Genomic DNA, 26,584 nt, shown 5'->3' with positions numbered 1-26,584 from the left:
AAGAAAAAGGGGCTAATCAAACATCCTAAATTTGTCTTATTTAGATCAAAAAGATGGAAATATTTCATTGCAGACTTGTGTGATGATCAGAGTTATGATTAACAGTTCAGTTTCCCAGAAGCTTATAGCCAAAGCTGCATTTTGAGATGTTTCCTCATTACTGTGGACCATCTCCTTGAAGCTCATAAAGCTGTGATGTTAATGTGAAGCGGCAGAGTCTGACAGACACAAAGCGCATTTAATTTTTCATGCTCAGCTATGGGACAAGCACTCAAGGACTCAAGTGTGTTTACAACTTTACAAACATGGATTTAAATATTTAGGTGGCACAGAGAGAGAGCGAGGATGTGGGACACATACAGCGTGAGGATGTTTAAAATTGCCTCTGGCTAAACAGGAAGTGACATCGAGCAAACAAGGGATGTGCTGCAGCAGTTTAAAAATGACCACGCTGTTGTTTTAGAAGGTATGTTTTCTCAGGAATCACTTTTTTAGATTTTTTTCCTGCAAATAGCAGTCAGAGCATCTTTAATATCTGTGATTACAGTCAGGTCCCTTTGGGGCTGATGGGAACACAGGCAATAAGTTCTCTGGGTACTCACCCCTCCCGGCGCTCACAGTGGAGGAGTTAGAGGTGGAGGTGATGGTGGTAGAGGATGAGTTGCAGGAGGAGGAGGTGGTGGTGCTTGTAGAAGAGGTGCTGGAGGATGTGGTGGAGGCTGGGAGCAGTCCCTCCATATCGGCTGCACTGTGGGAGTGCGACAGGCAGAGGGTGCTCATGGGCAGTAGACCCTCCTGTGAGGAAACACAGCAGCGATGTTAGAGGGATGGTTGAGCATCAGAAAAACAAGGAAACCCTCTCACACACTTTAACGGTACTTATGGCTATAAGTTCTTGCCTTTGTTACATGTGGGGACCTTCATTGTATTTGTCACTTATGGGGATATTTGTTGCTAATCTGCTTAACAGCCCCCTTTGACTCAGTGAGTGTGTCACTGGTTTTAATGGTTAGATAGAAATCTGAGGTTCTTGTGTCTGAGGTCATTCATTACATCAGTTGTCCAACCCATCATATAAAATAATCTGCTAATTTTCTAAGCTCAACCGGTTTGTTTCTTTCATCTAAAGTCCCTCAGTAAAAATCTGACTTTTACTGGCACACGATACTTTGGATCTATTAGTAGACCCTTTAGTGCTTTTCTCATTCCCTCAGCTGCTCTGGACCACAGCAGGGAACTTAATCCGGAAACTTTAAAGCTTTCTTACCAACTTCCTTTAATCCAAAAGGGACATTAAAAAGATCAGAACTTCTTAATGTATAACTTGAAGTAGAAAGAATTTTTTTAAAAAAAGAAAAGAAAAATGTTTCAGACCACAAGGACAGTCAAAGTTAATATGTTTAAAGATAAATTGGCATCATAGAAACAGATATCTTCTATCAGGAAGTCAAGTTTGCCAAACGCTGTGAAACAATGTGTAAGAAAAAAGTATGAATATAATTCTGCAGAGATAAATATTTTAATTCTGTTTTATTTATATAGCACCAAATCACAGCAACAGTTGCCTCAAGGTGCTTAATATTGCAAGGCAAAGACAATAATACAGGGAAAATCCCAATAATCAGACAACTCCCTATGAGTAAGCACTTGGCAACAGTGGGAAGGAAAAACTCTGTTTTAACAGGAAGAAACCTCCAGCAGAACGAGGCTCAGGGAGGGGTGGCCATCTGTCACAACTGGTGGGGGTTGATGGGGCAAGACAGGAAGTTTTGCTACATGTGGGGACATTTAGTTTGTTTATTATTTGCTGGGATGTTTTGTTTTGTCTTCTGGATGCTAATTACCTGTTGAGGTGTTTGATCTGTGGTTCTGACCAGACACCACCCGGGCCGATCTGCTGAGCGCTCCACCAGCTCCACCGTCTGACCGCAGCGAACACTGATCTCTCCCGGTCCTCCGGCAGAGAAATCCAACAACACCACGACTAACTCGCAGCCTCCTGACAGCTGCACGCAGACAGGTAGGACAGATTATTTACAGGCGGAAGGTGTCACCGCCGTGTTGTTAAACGATAATAACAGCATCATTAGCATCAGTGCTCCAAGCTCTGAGAGAAGCAGACATTCATTCTCACTCAGTATACAGAGAGGTGTCTCCTGGAGTCCATGACCTCACTCCCATGCAGCTCACTGGGAGCGTACAACCTCTATTTCTCCAAATGATAAAACCAGGAAAATTCAGAATAAAGTGAGGGAGCAGTCTGAGATATGACTTTATTCCCTGCAGACGGCTAAAAATAAGACTTAACGTGTTTCAAGCTGCAAGGCAGGAATGAGTTCCAGATTACAAAGACACTAAATACAATATAAACTATTAATAAAGAACAAAGTCTCAGATAACTTCAAGACTATGAGCTATGCCTATAAAGTTCAACAGTGTGGAGATGTTTGTCTTGATGCATGCTCAAACATCCAGGTGAGGAAATCCCAGAATGCTGATTCTGTTCATCTGAAAAAGGGTCAACTTTCTTTTCTCCTGAGAGCTAATAAGCTGCTTCTATATCTACGTAACCTATGGTCAATATGCAAACATATAGAAACATGGATCAAGCTTTTCTGGCTTCTCAGCCAACCAAAAAGCCGTCTGTTGGGTTTAAATGACTCGAACTGAGAGCTGATGAGTGAAAGTCACTTCAATTCAGCAGAAACATGACCAAACCACAAACCATGAAAGCCTCTCATATCATCCAAAAACAGCCTTTCTCTGATTGGCCCAGAGAGCAGCATAAAACATCATGTGATCTGGTCACCGTGGTTACCGCTGACTGTGAGCTCCAACACGTGGGCTGCAGCTGGAAGAGAAAACACTTGTAGCGTCCGCAGGGAATGAGACGGGTGTTCCCCAAAAAATCCAACACAGATGTGAATAGATGTGTGCGTTCAGGGAGGAAGCAAAGGTCTGTCAGAAAGGTCAGAGGTCGCTGTGTCAACTGTCACAGTGATCTCAAAGACTGACAGAGAGCCCAAAAAGTTGGACAGGACAGACGGATATATTTCCAATAAGGAACTAGGTTGCAGTACTCATATTATTTTATTCACACGTATACTGGTATTTATTAATTAATTAATTAATTTACATTCATTTAATTAGCTATAAAACAGGGATTTTTCAGAAATTTTCTAAATACTTTTATGTTATTTTATCTTTAAACATGAAAAAAAACTTTTCAGATAATTAATTTTTATATTTAATTTTTATTTTGTAAAAATTTAATTTTTAATTTTATCTTTTCTAAAACTGTAAAATTGTATTTTTTTATCCAAAGATTTATTTTAAAATAAAAGGTTTATTTAAAATACTAATTTAAAAGTAGTGTTTTCAATGTTAACTTTGTGTATAACATAATATTTTGATTATAATTTACATTTTTTATCTTTATTGAAATAGTTGTATATAATTGTTTTAATATATCTAAAATGTTTATTTTGCATTTTTTTTCTGACATCTTATTAAGATTTACCTTTTTGGTGGATTTTATTTTTCATAAACATTTAATTTTTTTCTAGTAATCTTCTGAATACTCATATTCAGCACGATATATCATATCGTGCTGAACATTGTAAGGATAAATTCATGAAAATGCAGAAATGTTCCTTATTTAAATGTTTTCTTGCTCTGATGGATCAATTTAGACTCGTTATTATTGTCGCCACTTACATGCTGTCCCTTTAACTCCTCACAGTGACAAAAAAAGTGTATTTTTTCTTTTTCACCGTGTTATAGTCACCAACGCAGTAAAAAATAAAGTCGTCCACCTTCCTCTCTTAACTGTCTCACAAATCAGAGCACAAGCCAGCAGGGTCAGAGTTTCCAAGGTCAGAGGTCACTGCCACTGGCCCCACTAATGAGAAGCGGGTAAAATAAATGAAACGTACCTCATCAGGAGAGCAGAGCAGTGAAAGTTTCTTGAAGGAGTCCGACCATGAATAGTGGAAACTCCCTCAAGCACACCAAAAACACACACCCAGCCAGCTGCAGCAGCAGTGAGGTCATACGACTGCTCGACACACCCTCTCACAGCGTGTCTGTGAGTGTGCGTGCGACTGTGTGTGTGTGTGTGTTACCTTGTCGCTGTCTGCGGTGTTTTGTGACGTTCGGGAGGCGATGGAGACGGTGTCGGGTTGACTGCTGGCATCACCCAGACTGTCTGCGTCCTCGCTCGTCTCCCTGAAACAAACAAAAACATTCGGGTTGTGTTCTAGGGTTCAAAATACTCTCACAGGTCAAAAGTATGTGGACGCTACGTGCGATCTTTTAATCTAGTTTGTTTTCCTCGTCAGTCTGCGCTTCTTATTTCTTCTACTATAAGTCTGAAGCACTTTTTCCTTTATTGACTAAGACATCAACTATTTTCTTCCTCTTGGGTAGGAAAAGTCAGGAAATGATATAAAAGGTCTGTTAACATTTCTAAAAGCTTAAGAGGTTGTCCATAACTTTCCTGATTTATCCAACCAACAGCTCAAACCCAGGAGTAATAAAGGTTTCAGATTTAACTGGCTATGTTTAAAACGTTCGGTCACTTTTATGTATGGGCTCCTGTAATTTTAAAGTAATAAGGACATTCATAAACACAATTGGAAAAAACCTTTGACCCGATCCAACATGAGAAACTTATGAATATCCTTCATGAGCTGGGACTTCGTGGATGCCACATTCGATTGATTGGAAACCTGTAATGGTTTCAGAGACCAGGTGTACTCCAAGTGGAAGTAAACTTAAGTCTGACACAAACAGTTTTTATATATTAAGCACATAAATCTTAATAGCAGAAATAAAATAAGTGCTTTCTCACTGGAGTTTGGAGTTCAAATATTAGCAGCACTGAGAATTAGGGCTGTCGATATAACAGGTCAGGAGTCAGTATTACTGTTTAAAGGCCATCTGTGTGAGCTGACCTGCGGTTGATGCTGCGCTGTCGCCCCAGCGTGGGGTTGGGGGTCTTGGGGAGGGGGATGGGCTCCCTAAGTGCCCCCCGCAAGTGACCCCGCCTCTCCTGGATCACCTGCCGAATGCTACGAACCCACTCCTGCTTCAGCTCCAAAGATGATGCCTAAAAGTAAACAAAAAGAAGGATTATTCCTTAGATCGAACCATCACTGTATGAATGTTTACTCACTCATTCATTGACAGGAGCACACACCTTTAGGACTGTCTTGTTGTCTGAGGTTGGCGTTCGTCCAACCCACAGTGCAAACTTACAGGGGTCGCCCTCTATGTGCTCTGTTACACCGAGCTCAGAGGTCTGAGACAGAGACAAGAAGTAAGAGAAACTTTGTACAATATCTTCAGCCAAATTAGTTCCATTTGTACTTTTTTGATTTGAACGGAGCAAAGCTGGACGTTGTCCTTACCCTCAGCCTGCTCTTGTAGATGTATTTGGTCCGTCCAGATGAGTCTTTGATCTCCTTGCTGAAGATGAGTGACAACTCGAACAGGAAGAGGTGTCGGTCCCGCCCCTTTCTGATCAAAGACTTCGGCTCCCAAACCAGGAAGGAGTCCTGCAGCAGGAGCTCGCCCTGAACATCCAGACCATCCTCCACACCTGCAAGATACAAGACAGTGAGGAGCCTCCAAGACATTTCTGTCAAGTTTTGCTTTTAGTTTTAACCTTTTAAAGTTTATACATTACTTTACAAAAGTCTTGAGCGACTCCCCGTTGCTTTTTACTTACTAAAATGTGAAATAGGTGCAGTGATTTATTTGAACATGTCGAAACACACATGCAAATACAGCTTTTACTATTTTAACGAGCTTGAAAGTCAATATTTGGTGTGACCACCTTTATTCTCCAGCACAGACTGAACTCTCTTAGGCAGCTTTCTTGTCATTTCTTTAAGTCGTCTTCAGGAATAGGCTTCTTGAAGGACATTCAAAGCTCTTCTTTGGATGTTTCAGCCTTTCGTTCTGTTCTCTGTCAACATGATCCCACACTACTTCAATAATGTTGAAGTCCAGGCTCTGGGGAGGCCAATCTATTAATTAATTATTAATTAATTTCCTATCTGGGTCAGAATCTGATGGTATTTTCTGTGTTGATAATTTATCAATTTTAGCACTATCTCCAACACCACTGGCTCCAAACCATGACAGAGCCTCTACCGTGTTTTACAGATGACTGTAAACTGTTTTACCTCTCTGCTGCCAAACCGTGTTATCTTTTGGTGTTTTTCACAGATTCAGCTAAAGAAATGAGAGCAGATGTGGTTTTTTAACAAAGTGTTTAAAGACATAATTTAAAATTGGCTCTCTGCTAAGTTGTCACATGAGTTTGGTGCATTTTATGCTTGAATGATTCAAAGGTCACTGTTAAGTGTCTTAGCAAAGAAGAAATTCTTCTGAAAAGCCAGGTGAGACCTTCAGAAAGCCTGGAAAACTATTGATTAAGACCACTTAAAAATAACACAAGAAAGCTTCACTTCCTGGAAGCAGAATATAAAGAAATGAGGGGTGGCTCCTTGACAGTACTGTATGAAGTTCTTCATTAGATAACGACCGGAACAATTCATAATATGTCCTGACTTCATGTGAAAAATATTCTGTGTCACCTTCCAGCATGCTAACGTGCATAGCATCGTTTGCTCTCTTTGGGACGCTCAGCATCACATCCAGGCCTTCCTTTATCTCGCCTTTTCCCTCCTCACAGCACGCTAGCAGCTCCTGCATCACATTAACACATATACAGGTTCATCAGTGTTTTCCCTGGAAAATGAAGTGCTGAACTCTGTGAGAAATCTTCACAGTGATAAAAAGATGTTTGAGTTTTATATTATAATGGTTTGTGGGTGATTTTAATTTTTTTTAAAAAGCTGCAAAGGAAGTTGTATAAAAGAGTAGCGCATTTCTCCATGTTTAAAATATATGATTGCAGATATTTTAGAGAATTAAGCCCAAACCTGCCCCCCAAAAAAGCCAGATATTCCCACAAACCTGCCAAAAAACAAAGAGCATGTCGCCATAAATACGCTAAGAAATAAACAAAATATCTCCTTATAACTGCCAAAAAACAAACAAACAACCAAGATGTCCTCATATGCCTGCCAGAAACAGTCATATGTCCCAATAAAGGCACCAAAAACAGGCCAAATATCCCCAGAAACCCGCCAGCAAGATGTTCTCCAAAGCTCACCAAAAAACAAGCAAGATGTTGCCATAAACCCACCAAACAAACAAGCCAAATATCTCAATAAACCTGTTCAAAAAGAAAAACACAATGTCCCCATAATCCCCCCCCTCCCCCCCCCCCCAAACACACACACACACACACACTGAGACAATTAGAGGTCAAGTGAGGAGTCATTTCCTCATAGACTTCCATAGAATCAGCCTTAGTTTTACAACAGAAGTCACCTCCCTCATGGCCATCAGCAAAAAATAGGGCAACCCTGCAGAAGCTTCACTTTGTATATTTCTTCACTGCTCTGGTTTGAAGTATTAAAGAGTTTGAAAAACAGTTAAAACATCACCCTGAACAGACAAAGTGGCAACATAAAGAAATGAAGCTCAGTCTAAAGGGGGTTACATGTTCGGCACCTTCAGCCTCCTGCTGCTGCTGAGTTACAACAAAGTTTTCAAACTGACACGAAGCGCTTTTCATTCATTATTCCAGGCACACACGCTGTGTCCTCTGGGCTCCATATAAAGTATTCGGGATTGAAAGCTGTGCTCAGAAAAAATCCTCTGAGGCGCCGTGTTTTCCAAACAGCCAGAGGGATGAAACATTTCCGAGGCTTCCTCTAAATTTAACAGCCTTCTAAACAAAAACAGTTTGGAGCTCTGTGGGAAACACTTCGTTCTCGTGTGTTTTGAATGTGGGGGAAACGTAAAAGAAATTCAGGGCGTACCTTGAGCAGCAGCTGGTATTTGGTGATCCTCTGAACAGGCTTGATGAGAGCCGAAGAGATGGAGTTTGCTAGACCGTGTCTTCTCTGGACCTCCTGTACACACAAAATAAAATGTTAGAGATCATATAAAAGATCATTAATCAAGCTTTAAAGCAGTCCAATAAAATTCAAACCACATTTGTTGGTGACTCACACTTTGTTTTATGGTCCCATAAGCTCTTTTTTATCTTCTTGGTTATGTTTCCTATGGTTGCACTTATTTTTATTTATTTCTCTTATATTAGTATTACAGGGGAAACTGAACCAAGTAAATAGTAAACTGTACTGTAAACTCAAGAACTGATGTTTTGGGAGCTTGAAAAGTGGATTTGTTAAATTCCAAACACATCATGAAATAGCACAAACTTGGCCTATTTTTGCAGTTTTCTTTGGACCACAGTTAGCCTTGACTGGTGACCAGTTCAAGGTGAGTCTGGTTGTCTCAGTTCAACCACAGGTCCATGTTATTTGGGCCAGAAGTCACATGTGTTGTGGCATTTGGACGATAGATGGCTAAAAAACATTTAGCAGTGCTGTAATTTAGCCACAAATAGCCCAATGTGTATGCTATCTGTGATTTAAACATGGTTTCTAACAGTGTGTTACAGATGTGGCCTATGTTCATCCATCAATATCAGAATAAAGAACCAGACAAAAGTTGTAATGCTGTTTTATTTGTTCAACTCTTACAGTTTACAGTAGGCTAGATCACTCAAAGATGCTGAGGTTGATGACTTTTGTGGTGGAAACCCAGATATGCTAAACCAAATTTCCAGTTCCTTGTTTATTCGTTACTTAATTTAAGCCTCTAATTAGTCACTGGAGACTGGAAGTCCATAAACTGAATTCATGTCAGGCTGTCGAGATGGTTCTCTGGATAGTGAAAATCTTGGATAATTTGCGTGTCCTTCCATCTGTGTTAATCTATTAACTTCCACCAGCTTGCTGGTGAACATTTTAGCAGTAGTGCTGGGTTGTGTTTTAGAAACATGCTCGAAGGTGTTAAATGTCAAATCAAGTCTCTTACAGGCATTTTGGCCTTGGAGTTCTTCTATTGTAAGATTTCCATTCAGCAAGAAGGAATTCTTCATAAAGAAGGGTAGATGTGAAACTAACTCTAAAGACACCGCCTGGATAATATTAGGAGGTTAACAAATGCTTTTACCAACATTTTTCCAAGATCTTTTTCTGTGATCCGACTTTTCACGGGAAACTGTATCTAGGGAAATCTAGACCATTTAGCTTTTCTTCTTTCTGTTGGCTCAGTGTCTAAACCTCATAGTCAAACATGGTGACTGACTGATGGAGTGTACTTCTGGTGTGATGGAACTAATCTCTGGGTTGGTTGATACTTTGTTTTGTCTCTTGGGGAACGGTAATGACAAAACTGCTAGAATCACAGATATCTGAATGTTGGGCTCTAAATGAGACAACTGATCCCAGGTAGATCTTATTTTTTTCCACAGTGAATTGAGGGACCTTGGTTTCGCCAGCTTAGTTTACATTTCTGTGGCATTAGGTGTCACATTCACAAATTTCCAACCTCAAAGTTTCAAAGTCTGCTGAAGAAGATGAAGCTGCCAGGTTTTGCTTGACATGAGTCCAGAAAACACAGGAAAGCCGTAAACATAGCTGTGTTTTAGTGAAATCCAAACTTTCATTGATGAAACTCTTATATATTTAAAAAATAATATTTGGAATGAAGATAAATAAAGTGCTACCCAACTAAACTACTGGCTAATATTAAGTTGTTAAGTTGATGTTTGTGGTGTTTGAAAAAGACCTCAAAGAACGCCACGCCATGTTGTTGGATGAGTAAACTGGAGTCTGGTTTGTTCCTGCAGTACGTCACGTACATGTGGAACTTATCAGCCTGATAGGGAAATAAACACAGATTAATCATTAGCTCTGTAGGTTTAAAATAAATAATCAACCTGACATCTAAAAAAAAAGAATTATACCCAGGTGACAAAGCAGTGTCCAACATCCTCAGGAAGCTGTTCATAGTTTTCCAGCTCCTTCAGGAAAATACTGCAAAAACACAGAGAAAATATTAATTTTCTCTAAATGCATTTTAATATTCTTTTAATCACAGTTATGGACCTATGATATCTAAACATGTAGTTTGGAGATGTTTAAAACTCATAGATGTCCTGGATGTTTCCTAATGTAATACATCCATTAGAATATTGCAGTGTTATCGCACATTTAGCAGGATATTTAGTGGTACCTGTTGTGGAACTCGTAGATATCCTGGATGTTTCCAAACACAATATCGTCCTTGTTTACAAGGCCAGGCGGGACGTCCTCTGAGCCGCTCGTCATCTCCCACAGGTATGTCTGCAGCAGGTAATCGTATTAACAGCAGAAAGTACAATTTAGTATTATGTAGTACTGTGTTGCGTCACATCCAGTAATCAGAACCCACGAATTCTGAAAATATACCTCAATACACTCCTGCAGATCTCTGACATAGACTCTTTCTGTCTGAAGGAGCTCAGCCATGATGTACCTGAGGACACACACAGGTGTTATCAGAGTACTGCAGTAGTACTGCTACCAGTAATATCTATACTAATATCAGTAATATCAGAGTACTCACTCTTTCTTGCGGGCGGAACGTCTCTTCTCATCACTGACTTGGTGGCTCGGATCGGACAGGTTGACTTCGGGGTCGGAGTCTGACAGACTGTTGGGGATCAGCTCGAGCTCCAAGTCCTTATTATCCTGAGAGGAAAACTATACAAAGTAAACTCACTAAAACACACATACATTTATATTTATTTTTAATATACATTTTCTAAATCTGAATAATCATAGAAGTACAGCAACAGATCTGCCTTCTAATTTCACACATTTGCAGCTTGTATGTTGCTAATAATTCAAAAAGCTGCATTTGTATCATATAGTCCTTCAAATTATTCAATCATAACCTGTTTTACATGGAAATAAACTTTAAATGCAAAGGTTCACACATAAGTAAATGTTGATGTGTTTATTGCAAAAACACTAAGAATCACATCTCACTCACTCACATGTTTTCGCTTTCAAATGTGGAGAGTTCCTGCTCCACAGTCAGTACTTGTGTCGTTTACCTGCGAGCAGCCTCCCAGTGCCGTCTCCAGCAGGTGCCGGTACTGCCCCATCCTGACGGTGAAGTCCCGGTAGCGTTTGTCAACCGTAGAAACACAACGACGGAGCTCAGTGCGGTGGGCGTGGCCTTTAGCCAGCATGCTCTCGGCCAGCTGTATTAGCAGGTGAACCTTTTCCTGCGTATGCTGACAGAAACAAGGTCATAGTTTAGTTAAATTCAACCTCACAACAACATGTGGCTTGCTAGCACTTTTCCTGATTTTAATCATATTCAGGACACAAAATGGAGCTGGGAAATACTTTAATATCCATAAAAATGGTTTGATTTTCTGAATTTTGTTGGGTTGTTCTACATCTCTCGTGGTCTCTTTGTAGATGTTCAGTATCTCCTTGATCACAATACGTCTCTTAGCGTTTGTTTTGCATCTCATAATGGCCTTTTGTTTCTCTTTAAGGGATTTTCTGGCATCTTTCTCTGTGCACAAACAATCAACACTGAAGAGTAAAGTGCTCACCTATTAAGACTTAGTCTGCATTATGAGAGCATACGGTTTCTTTGACTGACAGGTGGACTGGTACACAGATGGCCTTAGTTCATAGCTGTTTGCTGCTCTGCTTTTGTGAGTATCAAACAAAATATTAACAGTCTTTTCAAACAGATGCTTTGGCTAGAGGGTCATTGGCCCCTCAGCGTGTGCATCATAAGGCTGCTGAGCAATCCAAACATGAGCTCAGACTACATTAACTAATTAATTATCTTACTAGGAAGTACTGTTCATAGAAAGTGATAAAATATGATATACATTTCAATAAACTATGGAAAAAAACACACCTTGGCAGAAATGCAGAACTCCCTGTGTTGGATCTGCAGTTCTTGCGTCTCAGCCAATGTCGCCCCAGGTGATGTGTGTGTGGCCAGGTAGTGGTCCCCTGACTGTTGTAGCCAATCCAGAGCCTACAACAAAAGGACACATTAGACAGATGTCCGTTAATAACTCAAAGTCAGCATTTCCAAAATATGATGCGAACACCCAGAGAGTATGCGAGACTTTTCATGCAACACAATTACTGTGTTAACTGATTAGTATTTTGACCTACTCAACAGAAAACTGAAAAATGTATCATGCTGGACAAAACAACAGCACAATGTTTCAAATGACAAAATATTTAATTTACTATCATGTAAGATTGAAAAAGGAAGCAACTTTGTATGCTTGAGAATCCAAGTTGTTTGATACAGTAGCTTGTCTGTTGGAACAGACCACATGAGCCAGCTGTCAGTGGTCATAATGTTATGTTACACCCGATCAGTGTATATGATTTGCTGATTTTGTTGTTAATGAGCATGAATAACAGTGCTAATAATTTAGCAGACCGCATCTACCTGCTGAGCGTGACTCTGGAACATCAGATACTGCTGGCATTGATCCAGTCTACGTTTCTTTAAAGTCCAGAAATGAAGAACTCTGTTTTCTCTCTGGAGGAGCTCACTGAGGATACCTGAGTGCACAGACACATCTGGGTAAGTCAAATTACCACTATAGTTTGCCATTAAGTGTGGTGTTCCTCAAGAAGTGATCCCAGCTCCACTGTAATTCTGTATTTACACCAACAAATGCTTGAATATTTCTCATGTATATATTTTTGTTCACCTTTGACCTGTTGCTCGGGCACCCTGGAGTGCCCAGTGACCTCTGCAACCCCTGTTACCCCGGAGACGGTGACACTGTGGCCAGAGATGGTCGCCATGGTGACACTGTTACGGTGAATGTACTTGAGGAAAACTTCGGCGTTCCGTCTGGCCAGAGTGCAGGCCTGTCGATGACCAACACCACAGACATTATGAGAAAAAGACATGGCACTCGAATAAGCCCGAATATATCTATGATCGATCATTACTGCCGACAGTTTCAGCATTGTGGGAGGCTTGGCTCACTCCATCCAAAATCAAACTTTATTACCAGGTTTAGTAAAGTTTAACTTGCCATTTTCTCCACAAGCACTTACAAATAATTGCTCAAATAGTTACCAAGATGCATGCCAAGTAGAAAGACTTGATTAGGGAAGTACTTTGATAACACTTGTACGATTGGCCCAGATCATACAACTTTCATAAATGCTCTGGTCAAAATAAACAAACTCATGCTGGATGTTTTGGGACTGCTAAATTTAATACAATGAGAACTTTCCATGACCATTGAACAAGAAAACTGTTCAAAATAAATAAATGTATTCAACTTTATTCAAGTATCCTATTAATAGGATATGTCACTAAAGCCTGACCATGACCGATTACAGCAGCTGATTGGACTCGTTTTCAGCGTAAAATATTAGCAATGCTCAGCTTCTATTTTGGAGTTTGTGGTGGTTTTCCAGAGCTCCTCACCTTCAGAAACGCCTCCTTCTGTTCCATGTGTTTGCTGATGAGTGGCACCAGTTGCTCTGGCTGTCTTTCTCCTCCTGCACACCAGTCCTCCTCCCTGCGGTACTCCTGCTCCAGACTCTCCAGGACACCACACACCTGGAAACAGGCAGGTACACACTTGAAAAAACACAGTATACTACGAATTTCCGGCTGACTGTAGTTTAAATTTTAAATATTTGCACAACCTAAAAAGTAAGTTTGTAAAAACAATGTGTTCTATAGTTAAAGTATTACAATTATTTTTCATTTAAGATAATTATAATATATTACGAGTTTGCTAACCACTCAGTTAAGTGCTTGGCACCGTTTATTTATCAGACGCAGTTACAGTCTCTCGTTACCTGCTGTGACGTCCTGTAGAAGGCAGCAGATGCGTTAACTAATTTAAGTCTGTCTTCAATCCTCAGCATCAGAGTCTGCCAGTGTAGCGCCACCGTCTGGGCACAAGACCTCACTGCATCTGGGTCATAATGACCTGACCTAAGGAGGAAAGCGCAGATGTCAGTTGTTAAACAGACTAATGGCTGGCCTTCCTGAAGAAATGTAACATTTTCATCATTTAACGTTAAATAATGAAAATGAATATTATAAAAATGATTCTTTTACAGTTTGGGAAATGTGAGCTCTCTCTAACACAGAACACCAGAAGGTGACAGATGATCAAAGCTTTTGCTTTGATTGATTCATTTCCGGAAATTTTGTGAAGTATAATATAATTGTATGAATTACAATAACAGTTATGGGGTTATGTAACTTTTTCATCTGCCGTCCATGACCTTCCATCTATCCACTGCTCCTCAACCCCTCATGAACTCGTTTGTCATTATAATGTCAACCTTCATAACCTTCTTAACATATTTGCTCCCCTTAAACATCGAACTGTCTCATTTTCCCGTTCAGCTCCATGGTTTACCTCCGACCTGCGTCACCTTAAAGCTAAAGGACGCCAACTCGAACGTCTATTCAAGAAAACTGGACTTACTGTACATAAAGAAATGCACAATGATCATGTTTTGTTCTATAAGGACTGCATTGCCTCAGCCAAATCTGCTTACTACTCTGGTTTAATTAGTTCTAATGAAGGTAACTCCAGGTCCCTCTATTCATTGTTCAGTAAAATTACAAAACCTCCAGACACATTCCCCTCCCAGATGTATTCTGTTGATTTTTGCAATTCTCTTATCTCTTTTTTCACTTGTAAAATCTCAGACATTCACCGTCAACTTAACTCTTTAGGAGCTCCTGACTCTGAAGTAGACTTCCTGGTTACCCCACTGTCTTCCTGTCAGCTATTTTCAAGCTTTACTCTTCCCTCCATAACTGATGTATCTAATCTCATTAAAAAATCTAAGCCATCCACCTGTCAACTTGACCCTCTCCCTACTGTGTTAGTTAAAGCCTGTCTTCCCTCTTTAGCACCTCTCATAACCAATATCATTCATTCCTCCCTGAACACTGGGATTGTTCCTGAAGCACTGAAAAAGGCTTCTGTTATTCCAACTCTCAAAAAGCCTGGTGCAGACCCCAATAACTTTGATAATCTTCGCCCTATATCAAATCTCCCCTTTATTTCAAAAATTCTTGAAAAAGTTGTCGCCGCCCAGCTTCATTCACATCTCAATGACCATAATCTCTATGAACAATTTCAATCTGGTTTCCGCCCCAATCATAGCACAGAAACTGCTCTGTTAAGGATTACCAATGACCTTCTGATGGCAGCTGATTCTGGTCTCCTATCCATTCTCATCCTTCTTGATCTTAGTGCGGCGTTTGATACCATTTCTCACAATATTCTCCTGAACCGGTTAGCTTCCATTGGTATTAGTCATACCCCACTTACCTGGTTTACCTCCTATCTCTCAGACCGCACTCAGTTTATCCAACCTAAATCCCATTCTTCAGCTCTCTATCCTGTTTCTGCTGGTGTGCCCCAGGGTTCAGTATTGGGGCCTCTTTTATTCATTATTTATATGCTTCCTCTTGGTTATATATTCCGAAAATATAATATAAATTTTCACTGTTATGCCGATGACACCCAGCTCTACCTTTCTTCTAAACCCAATTCATCCCTCCCACCTACCTCCCTCTCAGACTGTCTTATTGAGATTAGATCCTGGTTCTCCTCCAATTTCCTCAAACTTAACAGTAATAAAACTGAAGTTTTACTTGTTGGTACACCATCTGTCTTAACCAAATCCCACAGCTTTTCCATTAACGTTGAAAATTCTCCCACCCTTCCCTCCCCTCAGGTTAAGAGTTTGGGTGTCATACTTGATAATACTCTTTCATTCCAGTCTCACATTAATTACATAACACGGTCTGCTTACTTCCATTTACGTAATATTCACCGACTCCGTCCCTTCCTTACTCCCCATGCTGCTGCCATCCTTGTCCATAGTCTTATTACATCCCGTATTGATTACTGTAATTCCCTCCTATTTGGTCTCCCTAAAAGGTCCCTTCATAAACTCCAACTTCTTCAAAATTCTGCAGCTCGGGTCATAACTTGCACTCCGTTAAGTGCTCATATTACCCCAGTTCTTCAGCAGCTTCACTGGTTGCCCATAGAAGCCAGGATAAATTTTAAAATCTTACTTCTTGCATACAAGTGTATCCATAAATCTGCTCCTTCATATTTGTGTGACCTGCTCCATATCACCACTGTTTCCCGCACTCTCAGATCATCATCTGCTATTCATCTTACTGCTCCGTCCTCACACCTTATCACTATGGGGAACAGAGCTTTCAGTCGCTCTGCTCCTCGGCTCTGGAACTCTCTTCCTCCTGCACTAAGAAATATTGACTCCCTCTCCGTATTTAAGACACAGCTCAAAACACATCTGTTTAAACTGGCTTACTCGCTTTAATGCTGATTTTATCTGTTGTCACGCTCTGTTTTGTAATTTTAACTTATTTTATGTATTTTATGACTATTGTTCCTTTTATTAATTGTGTTTTTTGTAAGGTGACCTTGGGTTTCTGAAAGGCGCCCTCAAATAAAATGTATTATTATTATTATTATTATTATTATTATTTGTACAAAGGGTTACTATGTACTTGATAAAGCATTGCTATGTCTGTATTTAAGACTTTATAAAAATGTTTTTAAGCCAGATTTTACTGGAAATTAATGAGACCAGTGGTTAATAATTTGATATTTGCAGCTAATTAGCATTAATAATAATAGATTAACTAACCTGACCAAGAGCTCTGCTCTCTGCTGCAGAGCCAGGGCCACCTGGTGGGTCCTCTGCAGGGAGTCAGCATGAAGGAGAGACTGGAGAAAAAGACAAGGCACAGCACATTCACTTCATTTCCGTTAATCCGTCGGGAGGACTTTGTGTGTGAGAGTCCCTGTTGTTGTGGTAACCTCTAAAGCTGACTGCTGTGATGGACTGCAAACACATCAGACTCATCCTCTGCATGAGGGCAGGGTCATTTATTCGCTGTCATGCAGGGTTTCCCACAGGAATCCATTTAGCTGAGCTGGTAAGCTGCTCAGATTTTGATGCATTTCATGTTGTGATAACCTGAAGTCTGAAGAACAGTCACACATATTTACATCTATACATCTATATGTAAATTACTCAGAAAGGGCAATGTTATGGTAAGGCTATAAATACTTTCTTCTTAAAATACTGAACAGATATTTTTTTAGTGTTTGTTACTGTCTTGTGTTTTTTTTTTAGAAAAACTGTTAAGAGATGTTTCTATATTTTTTTCTGTAGAGTGGAGAAAATCCATATTTATATGCTGTTTAGAAACCTGATATCTTAGCATAGTTTTGATGTAGAAGCCATTTAATAATTCTCCTTTTTATTACTTCTTCTAATTGGAGTGTACAGTTTGCATTGTGTGTGCAATAACCTCTATGGCCTGTTGGAGGCGCTCATGCTCCCTTTGCAGTTGCTCAGCTTCAGACAAACAGCTGGAATTCAACATGCAGGAAGATAACATGACCTCCCCCTCAGAGATCCAACCCAGCACCTGAGACAGATACACAGGGACGGATACAGGTCAGCATCATCACCTTTAGTCCCCACTTGGCAGCTGGCACATGTTCATCTGTGTGTGTTACCTGTTTAACCTGGCTCTGCAGGTGTCTCAGCTGCAGATTCTGTTCCAGATGTGTGTGTATGAGATCTGCAATCTGCTGCAGCTCCTTCTGTTTGTCCTGCAGGAGGTGCTGCAGCTCCTCCACCTGAGAGGAGATTCCTCCTTCTGCCTCGGACAGCTCGATACCTGACACACACACACACACATACATAGAGATACACATTTTAGACCTAGACGGCGTTTTGGCTGCTAACATCCCCACAAGTACATTAAGACAGCTGTTTGTGTATATCTCTGTTCATATGTGTATGGATGCATGAACCGATGCAAGGTTTTGTCTGTGTGTCTCCATGGCAAATTCAATACGCTGGTTTCTATGGGGACCAGCTGTGTGCTTCAGAGAACAGTTTCCATGGCAACCCCATCCCCCTTTCCCCCCTCCCCCATTATCCTCGGTGGCCCCCCCCCCCTTTCTCCCTCCTAATATCATCACTGTGTTACTGAAGTGGTCAGACGGAGGCTACGCAGGAGCATGAAATGTGCTGACTGATTTCTATTTTATTCTGCTGCATTCAATTCTCTTCTATTCTGTGGAGGTTAAACATAATCAACATGCCATTGTATTGCAACTGTCCTGCACTATTCTGCTTCGTGCCCGTTCGGCCTTTTGCCAGCTTTGCTGTTTGACGCCATCAAAGCCCTCATTAGCCCCTCAAGGAAAGCCAAAACCCCCTCAAGTACAGCTACAAGCCCTGGATTGAAACCAGAAAACCTGGAAGCACTTCAAGGACCACATAGCCTGTTTCAGTATCATCACTACCCCTTCAGTTGTCTCTGCAAACCAACCAGTCCAACAGAACCTTTTAAAGACAAGATTCTCAAAGTGTGACTGGAAACAACTTCTTCGGTCCTTGACTAAATGAAAAATGAAATACCTAAATTTAATTCAGTCACACTGCATTTCATACTCAGCAGCAGCAGTACTTTATTGCAGACATTACAGAACATGCTAAAGTTTTTTTTAACCACTTAATATTCTCGCAGTGAACAGCGACCCATATAGAGTTAGGCTTATTGTTTGGGTTTGGTGAACGTCCACACAAACTATAAAACATTTGAAATGTCTGAAATGTTATAAAACAATTGAAATGTAACATCTATTTGGCTAAAACCAACCCCAACCCTGACCCAGCTCAGTCAGTACTGAGCTGGTTAAGTTAATATATAAAGCTCGTGTAAACAAATATAATATCCACCTTGCTGGTTAAAGAAATTATAATCCAGGTCAAATATTAGAATTATCATAATAAATCATAAAGCAACCTCTGAACTGGCACATTTCAAAAATTAATACTTGTACTTGGAAACCTATTCGGGTACATAACTGTCAGGGATCTCTGGAACCTCGAGTACCTTCAAATGATCACCAGACGCCCAAGATATCTGGAGCCCCCCATGGAAATGTTAAAAATCACAACCCACAATTACTTCAGAAACTACTGAGCCCCACAGGGTGACACTAACTAAAACACTGAGGGCATGATTAACAGAAATGTCTCAAGGTCCTTTCTTTGAGGGAATATCCCCAGCCACTAGCAATCTTCTTTAGAAATCCCTTAAAGAATAATTAAATAAATAAGCAAAATCCAATTAAGGGATTTCCACAATCCCCTAAGTAACTTCTAAACACACTCAAGGATCACTAGAAAACACTTTAAGACACCTGGAGCACATCAGTGATACACTATCAGAAATCAGTACCACTTACTAATAACTATGGGGAGCTCATGAGGGCTTTGGTCTACCGTGGCATTATTCATGGTGTCCATACACAGATCTTAGAATCTCTTAGGTATTGTAAACCACATTACCCGGATTTTATTAAATACCTTTATGTCCCCAAACCCTATCTCTGGAAACTATAGAGAAAACCTCTCAGCTGCTAACAATAAAACCCCACTAATGACTGAAGAGCCCCTAAACTAAAGTATTTACTGCAGCCCATTAATAACCTCTTAAATTCAAAATTCATGTCACCTTTCATTTCTTGTGCCTTACCACAGGACTCAATCTTGGGTCCCCTTTTCAAAGCCGACATTACGTCACTGAAGAACATGATGTATGTTTCTGTCGATATGTTTCAGTTTAATTGACTGCCTCAGCCAGCAAAAGTAAACTACATGAGAGTGAATTTCTTACCTGATGCCACAACCTCTGTGATGTACTGTTGAAGGTCATGGCCTTGCTGGATGACCTCATAAATCATGTTGTTCATAGCCAGCCTTCGTTCCATGTGCCTGCAATTCAATCACCAATCTATGAATCAAAGCCTGCGTCAAGAGTTATCATTGTGTCGAGTGAGGGCGATGACATCATCTTGGCCCGCTTACCTGTGAATGCGCTGCTGTGCTAATGTTAGTGCCTCGGGGGTCGTCTCCACTAGACGTGACTGACCCAGTGCTAACTTATCCTGGGCCAGCTTGTCCTGGTTTGCATCTGCTAGCCTTGTTGATGCTATTTTCTCGGTGGAGAAGTCCTGGGACTGTTTCTGCAGGTCTTGTTTCCAGGCGTCCATTTCCCCAGTAACCTGGAAAACACAATCATGAAGTTCACCTTTCCAACCTCACGCAAGGAGGGAAAATTTGTATGGAAAAGTAGAATGTAAATGAACCTCCAGCGTGCACTGCTGCAATATGCGCAGCTGTAAGTAAACATCAAGTCGGATCTTCCTCTGATGGAAAAGTTCCTCCAACTGAACGTGAGACTCCTCCAGCTGTTGCAGCACTGACTCCACATGGGCCACCGAGCTGCCCTGGGGCCTGAAACAAACCCACCCACTCGTTATAGGAATATGTAAACATTCAAAAAGCTACAAATAAAAATGCCCTGACCTGAAAATAAATACATTCTTGCAGGATATACAAATCGAAAAACAAATGCACCTACACACATTAGTCAAATCTTACACAAAGGCACCCACCAACACCCAGTGCAGGCCTCTGAGTTTGCATGAACACTGAAACAAATACACAGGCTGCAAAACGCCATAAAGAACAAACACAAAGTCTATGTAAACCTGAAAACAAACACAACTATAATTATAATAGAAATCAGCATGACACAGGCCTCTTAACTGCCCTGTCTAGTGAAAACAAATGCCAACACAACAATTAAATCCACAAACAAACACAAGAGTGTAAGGGTCATATATAGATCATTATATACTGTACTCATGGAACATTTGGACTCTTTATTATTGTTTATTAGTTCTGTGTGTAGTAATAAACATTTTCATCCATACGTTTTTTACCCAGTCACGCAGGACTGGCTAGTTAGGACATCAATTTAAGCAGAGACTCAAAAACCCAGCTACCTCCTCCAGCACCTAGATTCTGCCCCAGGGTCTGCTCCTAATTGGACATGCACCTTAAAGGCATCCAGGAGGTGTCCTAGTGAAGTACCAGAACCATTTCAACTGGTTCTTTTAATAAAAAGGAGTAGTGAGTCTCTTCTGAGCTCCTCTCTAATTACCTCACCCTATTTCAAAGGGAGAGCCCAGACACACTCATTCTCATCTCATTATTTCGATCACTGCCCACAGCTGGTGGTCACAGGTGAGCGTAGGAATGCAGATCAAACAGTAAATCAACAGCTTTACCTTTATGGTCAACTGTGTTTTTACCACAGAGACCAGTTCATTTTCAATTCATGAATTTCTTAATTTCTCCCAAACACAGAATTTGTCTTGCAATCAATTCTACACAAACTTAACATAATCTACCTCCGTGGTTTTCAGACTTTTTGTTTTCAATGCACACCAAGGGGCAAGCGAAATTTCAAAGCTAAGATGTACTTATACCCATAAACAACTGATCCATATGATCAATTCTTCTGACTTCACTATTTAATCAAAACAGTCTTGGGCATGATACATATTTTGTAGTGAACTCTACAAGCGTGCATACACATCCTTATCACACAGTTTCAGATAAAGCAACAAACAAGCAGTCTTACTGCCTCAGGTTTTGATACAGCGAACTTTAGAAGTGGGTAAAGTTTCTCTTTGAAGAATGTTTGGTTTCCAGTTGCCTCTTAGGCTCACTCAGCACCATGTCGGCATTTGTTAACACCTCCCAGCAAATAATCCACTTCGGGTGAAGGCTGTTCTTGTGATTTTAAGCACAATATTGTGTTTTACCTCATCAGAAAATAGTTCTTCTCACTATCAATTGGGGCCTTTGATATACTAATACAGTCTTCATTTTCATGCATCACTTCTTGTACAGATACGGTAATCACTTTGTTTGATACAAATTCCTAAGGTGCACATTAACATTCTTTATAATCCAGAAAATAAAAGCACCTGCGTAATCCACATAGAAGAGAAAACAAACAAACCCATACATTTCACAAAACTCGAAAAACAAACACACACACATTCCCCATAATCCAGAGAAAACCCACACACGTTCTACGTGACCCGAAAAACACAACATTTGGTTCACAAAGTTGGTGCATATGGACTTTCTAAATAATCAAGTAAAACAAACAAAGCCACACAGACCAGACCAGACAGGTTCAGAGAGCTGTTTGCAGAACACATCTAGATCTTCAATAATGACATGCACTAGTAAGCAGTGCAGCACTGTGGCTTAAAACAAACACACCCACTGTGTATGTGTGTGTGTACCTCAGTTGCAGGATGAGGTCTTCTCCCTCTCGGATGACACTCATCGCAGCTTCCTGTAGGTCAGGGTTAGAGCTCGGGTTAGTGTGAGGGTTAGAGGTGATCAGGGGTCAGGTGCGGGTGTTAGGTTGTTATGACAGGGTTAGACTTAAGGTCAGAGGTCACAGCTGGGCTGTTACCTGTGTGTTGGCCTGTTGCTGCTGCTGCTGGCTTATGAGAGTCTGAAGAGCCTCCACAGTGTCTGGGCAGACGAGGACATCTGAGGAGAGCTGTTTCTGGAGTCCATCCATCCATGCTGAGAGCTGGAGGAGAAGAAGAGAGGAAGACCAGCTACTGTTAATAATATTACCTCTGACGAGTGGTTACAAAGTGTGTGTCAATGTGTATTACCTCCTTTGTATGCGTGTAGAAAGACACAGCGAGATCCAGCAGCAGCTTCCTCTGTTCAACACGCTGGATAAAGGCCTGTGATATGTAAAAAGTGTAAACCACACATTCACAGTATATAAACTACAACACAGCCCCGCCTTCTCCCCTCCCTTCAACAGACACACCTGCATGCGGAGCTCCAGGTCTCGGGCCGCCTGGTAAATCTCCTCCTCTTCACACTCTCCAGACTGAGCCAGCTGGTCTGCTGCCTCCAGAAGCTTCTCCGCGTTGGTGTATGTGTTCTAAGAAAGAGGAAGAAATTAGGATGCTGCAGCTGCACTTAAAGATCAACTATATGTGGGTCTTGAGCCTATGGTACCTGTGCGACCTGCTGGAAGTCGTCGTGGCGTTTCTGCAGCGCTCGTGCTCGGTGCAGAGATTTCCCCACGCCAGTGTGTTTGTTCAGGAAAACCTCACCATGCTGCTCCACCCAGTCCAACACCTGGGAGACAGACATGTGGAGGTTAACCTGAATCTCAGATCTTTTTTCTCCTGAGCTCAGAATTTTTGAATGGTACACAGCTTTGATTATACAAATGCACAAAAATATCTAAGATTTTAGATAATTTATAAAACAAAGAAACCCTAACATTTAATATAATGTGTGGCTATAAGAATTTTAGTTTGGACATTGAAGTGGATTCTTCAGAATCTGGCTCTGAATATACATCCATATTCCAAACTGGATCAGCATCTACATTTTTTGGTCATACCTGTTTAACATCCTGCTGAAACACACACAGCTGCAGGCGCTGATGGAGGCGGAGCTTGCGGTGTTGCCATGCCCTCTCCACTTCATGGTGACCCTGCAAAACAGAAGACAGTCTGTATCACTCCACGTATCTTGCTGTCTGCACATTGGATGTGGAGGATGTGAGACAGGTCACGGAGGGACATACCTGCATCACTTGGTGGAGAACTCCCATGATGCTGTGTGTGGCGGCAGTGAAGTCAGGTTTGGGCACTGATTCGTCAGAATCTGATGCTGGGCAGCGCTGGAGGACATCCAGTAATGCTTTACCGCTCTCGCTGACCTGAAGAAGGACAGGTGTTGATAAACAATGAGACAGACAGCTGTCTAGCACACACAGGATTTGAGAGCACAGACAGGCATGTACCTGTGTGTAGTTTGCAGAGATCTCTTCATTGAGCTCCTGGTGTTTTTTTACAGCAGCTTCCAGCTCTGCTGTCGCCGATGGCAGTGACCCTTCAGAGCACACTTGAACCCAGCCCTCCACCCGATGCAGGAACTAAACAGGGAGAGACAGACAAGTAGGTTTTTTGACATGAGAACATCACCTGACTGTTGCAGTGTCATATAAGAGGAGACAAGTATGGTAATATAAATCAATATGGGTCACCTGTTCTGCCCCCTGGTGGAAGCCGGTTGCCATGGCGAGCGTGTTGCTGCGCTCTTCCAGTGCCGTGGTCAGGGACTTCCAGTCTTCCTGTAATTTTGATGAAACCATGGCGATCCGTTCTGCACCATAATGACCAGCCTCTGCGAGCCTCGCCGCCACAGTGACAACACTGTCCACGTTCACGCTGCCATTCTGCACAAACACAAACATGTTGATTCAGCTCATTAAAATCACTCTGTACATAAACACACACACAAATACATGTGCACTCGCTGACTGACCATGCAGTTGGCGGTGAAGTGCTGGTGTTGTGTCTGGAGGTCTACAGCGTGCTGGTGGTTCTGACCGACCTCCACCAGGCTCTGCATGAACAGCTCTTTACTGTGACCGATCCACTCGGACATCTAAGACAGAGGGAGACAGAAAGGTTAGCATCAAGCTATCTGTCCAGGATGCTAAGGTTGATGTGAATAAAACAAAAGATTAAGAAGCGTTAATGTAAGGGACATCAAACTGAAAGTGAGAGATTGAAAACTTAAATTTGATGGACACAATACATAATACAATGAAATGCAGAGCATCATAAAAGATGGCAAACTTGGTGCAAAAGTTATTGCATTTAATTTAAGCACCATGAAACTCATTACAAACTTAATGTAAAGGATGCCAAACAATGTGTGAAAAAGCGAGGTTAGGCAATGCAAAAGTAGCTCAAAAAACCATTTCCAGTGTTACCATCCAGAGGCTCAACAGACATTAACTCTGCGAGAAGGATCGTTATAAAATCTTTATTCATTTTTGTACTTTACTCTAAGGGCTGACATCTTCTCCTGCCTGAAACACATGTCACCTAATTTGCAACCTGTTAACTGTGATTTGCAGCTTTGTTCTCATGAAAACAAACATGATGTTTGTCGACACATGGGAGAACCCCCCAGAACTTAAGTCAGTCTTTCGAGAAATGTGACAGCACGTACATTAACAGAGCAAACAAATTTTTTTTTTCATTCTGCTTCCAACCCGTTAGGTTTCATACTTGCTTATCACAACATAAACCTCACCTTGGTGGCGTCCTGCTCAAAGAGGTGTAGCTGCAGCGCCTGGTCCAGGTGCAGCTTCTTGTCACTCCAGCTCTGCAGGAGGTGGGTGCGAGCCGCCTGCAGTCGGTCCAGCAGGGACGAAACCTTTGGAGCCACGCTCTGGAAGTCCGCCCCACCTGAGAGCCAGCTGCCATGGCTGCCGCCACCCCCACCACCTTCATTAGAGGTGTCACCGTGTGAAGGGCCAAGGCGCATACGTTGGAGTAAACACCGGCCTTCTCGGTCAAGTGCATCAACTGGTGCTGTGGCAATAGTATTACGGAGACGACCATGTTCCTCAAGAAGTCTAGAGAGAGAAACATGGAGGGAGACTTGGCTTTAATGACCTTTGAAAGAGCTAATTTGCCAAGAAGGTTTGCAGTTTTAAAGGAAGTGTTCCAGATCCACACCAAAATCTAACGGGTGCTTTCTTTGCCTGTGCGCCAACTCGGAAGATTCATGAAATCTCACTGGAATTGTGTGTAATTTTGTAGGTAAGCGGTTAAGATTATATGGTAAACACGAGAGAAAAAAAAACACTCACTTGCGGGCCTCATCAACATCCTGCGGCTCTGGTATGCGGTTCAGTCCGGCCTCTAGCTGTTCCAGCTGGGCCAGCAGCTGTGTGGCGGCCCCTGAGAACTCCTCCAGGCCCAGGCGTAGCTCAGTCCACTCTACATGGTCATACTCCAATGAGCCGCCGAGGTCAGAGGTCAACTGGGAGGGGTCGACAAGCCGGGACAGACCCTCCACGGACACCAGGCTTGTCTGGAGACAGAAACAGGTTACTGCATACTGCAGGGGAATGTCAAGAACTGAGTAGTTGTACTATAGACAGGAGAACGGTGGCTAAGCTGTCATCCCTGATGGACAACATCTCCCACCCCATGCAGGAGACTCTGACAGCACTGAGCAGCTCCTTCAGTGGCTGCGGCACCCAAGGTGTGGGACGGAGAGATTTCGCAGGTCTTTCCTCCCCACTGCTGTTAGACTCCACAACAAAGACTCCAACTGATCAAACACACACATCCACACGTGTGCAATGACACTAAGTGCAATACTCTTTTTCTGACAAAGTTGTATTTTTACTCAGTTGTATAAAGCATTTGTATTCTATTTTTATGCTATTGTATATTTTATTCTATTTATTCAACGGTATATAGTATTTTATTTTATTCTATTCTGTACAGTTGTGTACAGTATTTTATTCTTATTATTTTCAAATTTTTGCTATATAACTTTTGCACTGTCCACTTCCTGCTGTGACAAAAAAAATTTCCCACGTGTGGGACTGATAAAGGTAATCTTATCTTATCTTACCTTATCTTATCTTATCTTATCTTATCTTATCTTATAGTACACACAGGTTGTAAGTAGTAGCAGTAACTTCTGTAACATGAGCACTTCATTTAGGTGTAGTGTTAGTATGTGATAAAGGGGTAATTTTAGAAGAACATCTAACATTAGTGGTTTTTCACTTGGGCACAGTAGTCAGTGGAGCAGTACTCTTCTTA

At 41.4% G+C, this 26,584-nt stretch overlaps 1 protein-coding gene across 4 annotated transcripts in view; it reads right to left on the bottom strand.

The window, feature by feature from the left end:
* The window catches only part of LOC308393285 (kalirin-like), a 59,295-nt gene that overhangs the window by 20,493 nt on the left and 12,218 nt on the right, over positions 1 to 26,584 (bottom strand). For 3 of the 4 annotated variants that reach the window (XM_080876937.1, XM_080876938.1, XM_080876939.1), the window contains exons 5-41: positions 25,615 to 25,838; positions 25,053 to 25,377; positions 24,273 to 24,395; positions 23,992 to 24,183; positions 23,749 to 23,880; positions 23,530 to 23,664; positions 23,344 to 23,436; positions 22,950 to 23,072; positions 22,756 to 22,872; positions 22,592 to 22,666; positions 22,381 to 22,503; positions 22,205 to 22,257; positions 20,186 to 20,333; positions 19,905 to 20,101; positions 19,714 to 19,811; positions 17,537 to 17,700; positions 17,326 to 17,445; positions 16,656 to 16,735; positions 13,800 to 13,938; positions 13,420 to 13,554; positions 12,686 to 12,848; positions 12,418 to 12,533; positions 11,866 to 11,988; positions 11,036 to 11,218; positions 10,543 to 10,667; positions 10,386 to 10,452; positions 10,171 to 10,280; positions 9,902 to 9,971; positions 9,724 to 9,813; positions 7,902 to 7,994; positions 6,606 to 6,717; positions 5,412 to 5,602; positions 5,201 to 5,302; positions 4,956 to 5,110; positions 4,125 to 4,227; positions 1,845 to 2,006; positions 603 to 795 (exon numbers count right to left, since the gene is read on the bottom strand). In XM_080876937.1, coding sequence (XP_080733063.1) covers positions 603 to 795; positions 1,845 to 2,006; positions 4,125 to 4,227; positions 4,956 to 5,110; positions 5,201 to 5,302; positions 5,412 to 5,602; positions 6,606 to 6,717; positions 7,902 to 7,994; positions 9,724 to 9,813; positions 9,902 to 9,971; positions 10,171 to 10,280; positions 10,386 to 10,452; positions 10,543 to 10,667; positions 11,036 to 11,218; positions 11,866 to 11,988; positions 12,418 to 12,533; positions 12,686 to 12,848; positions 13,420 to 13,554; positions 13,800 to 13,938; positions 16,656 to 16,735; positions 17,326 to 17,445; positions 17,537 to 17,700; positions 19,714 to 19,811; positions 19,905 to 20,101; positions 20,186 to 20,333; positions 22,205 to 22,257; positions 22,381 to 22,503; positions 22,592 to 22,666; positions 22,756 to 22,872; positions 22,950 to 23,072; positions 23,344 to 23,436; positions 23,530 to 23,664; positions 23,749 to 23,880; positions 23,992 to 24,183; positions 24,273 to 24,395; positions 25,053 to 25,377; positions 25,615 to 25,838 — 4,954 coding nt within the window. Of the gene's footprint in view, positions 1 to 602; positions 796 to 1,844; positions 2,007 to 4,124; positions 4,228 to 4,955; positions 5,111 to 5,200; positions 5,303 to 5,411; positions 5,603 to 6,605; positions 6,718 to 7,901; positions 7,995 to 9,723; positions 9,814 to 9,901; positions 9,972 to 10,170; positions 10,281 to 10,385; positions 10,453 to 10,542; positions 10,668 to 11,035; positions 11,219 to 11,865; positions 11,989 to 12,417; positions 12,534 to 12,685; positions 12,849 to 13,419; positions 13,555 to 13,799; positions 13,939 to 16,655; positions 16,736 to 17,325; positions 17,446 to 17,536; positions 17,701 to 19,713; positions 19,812 to 19,904; positions 20,102 to 20,185; positions 20,334 to 22,204; positions 22,258 to 22,380; positions 22,504 to 22,591; positions 22,667 to 22,755; positions 22,873 to 22,949; positions 23,073 to 23,343; positions 23,437 to 23,529; positions 23,881 to 23,991; positions 24,184 to 24,272; positions 24,396 to 25,052; positions 25,378 to 25,614; positions 25,839 to 26,584 lie in introns of all 4 variants that reach the window. The other variant, XM_080876936.1, reaches the window with a different exon arrangement.

This window comes from Rhamphochromis sp. 'chilingali' (genome assembly GCF_963969265.1).
Source record: "Rhamphochromis sp. 'chilingali' genome assembly, chromosome: 3".
Classification (NCBI taxonomy): Eukaryota; Metazoa; Chordata; class Actinopteri; order Cichliformes; family Cichlidae; genus Rhamphochromis; species Rhamphochromis sp. 'chilingali'.
This window is presented reverse-complemented; position numbering and strand designations above follow the sequence as displayed.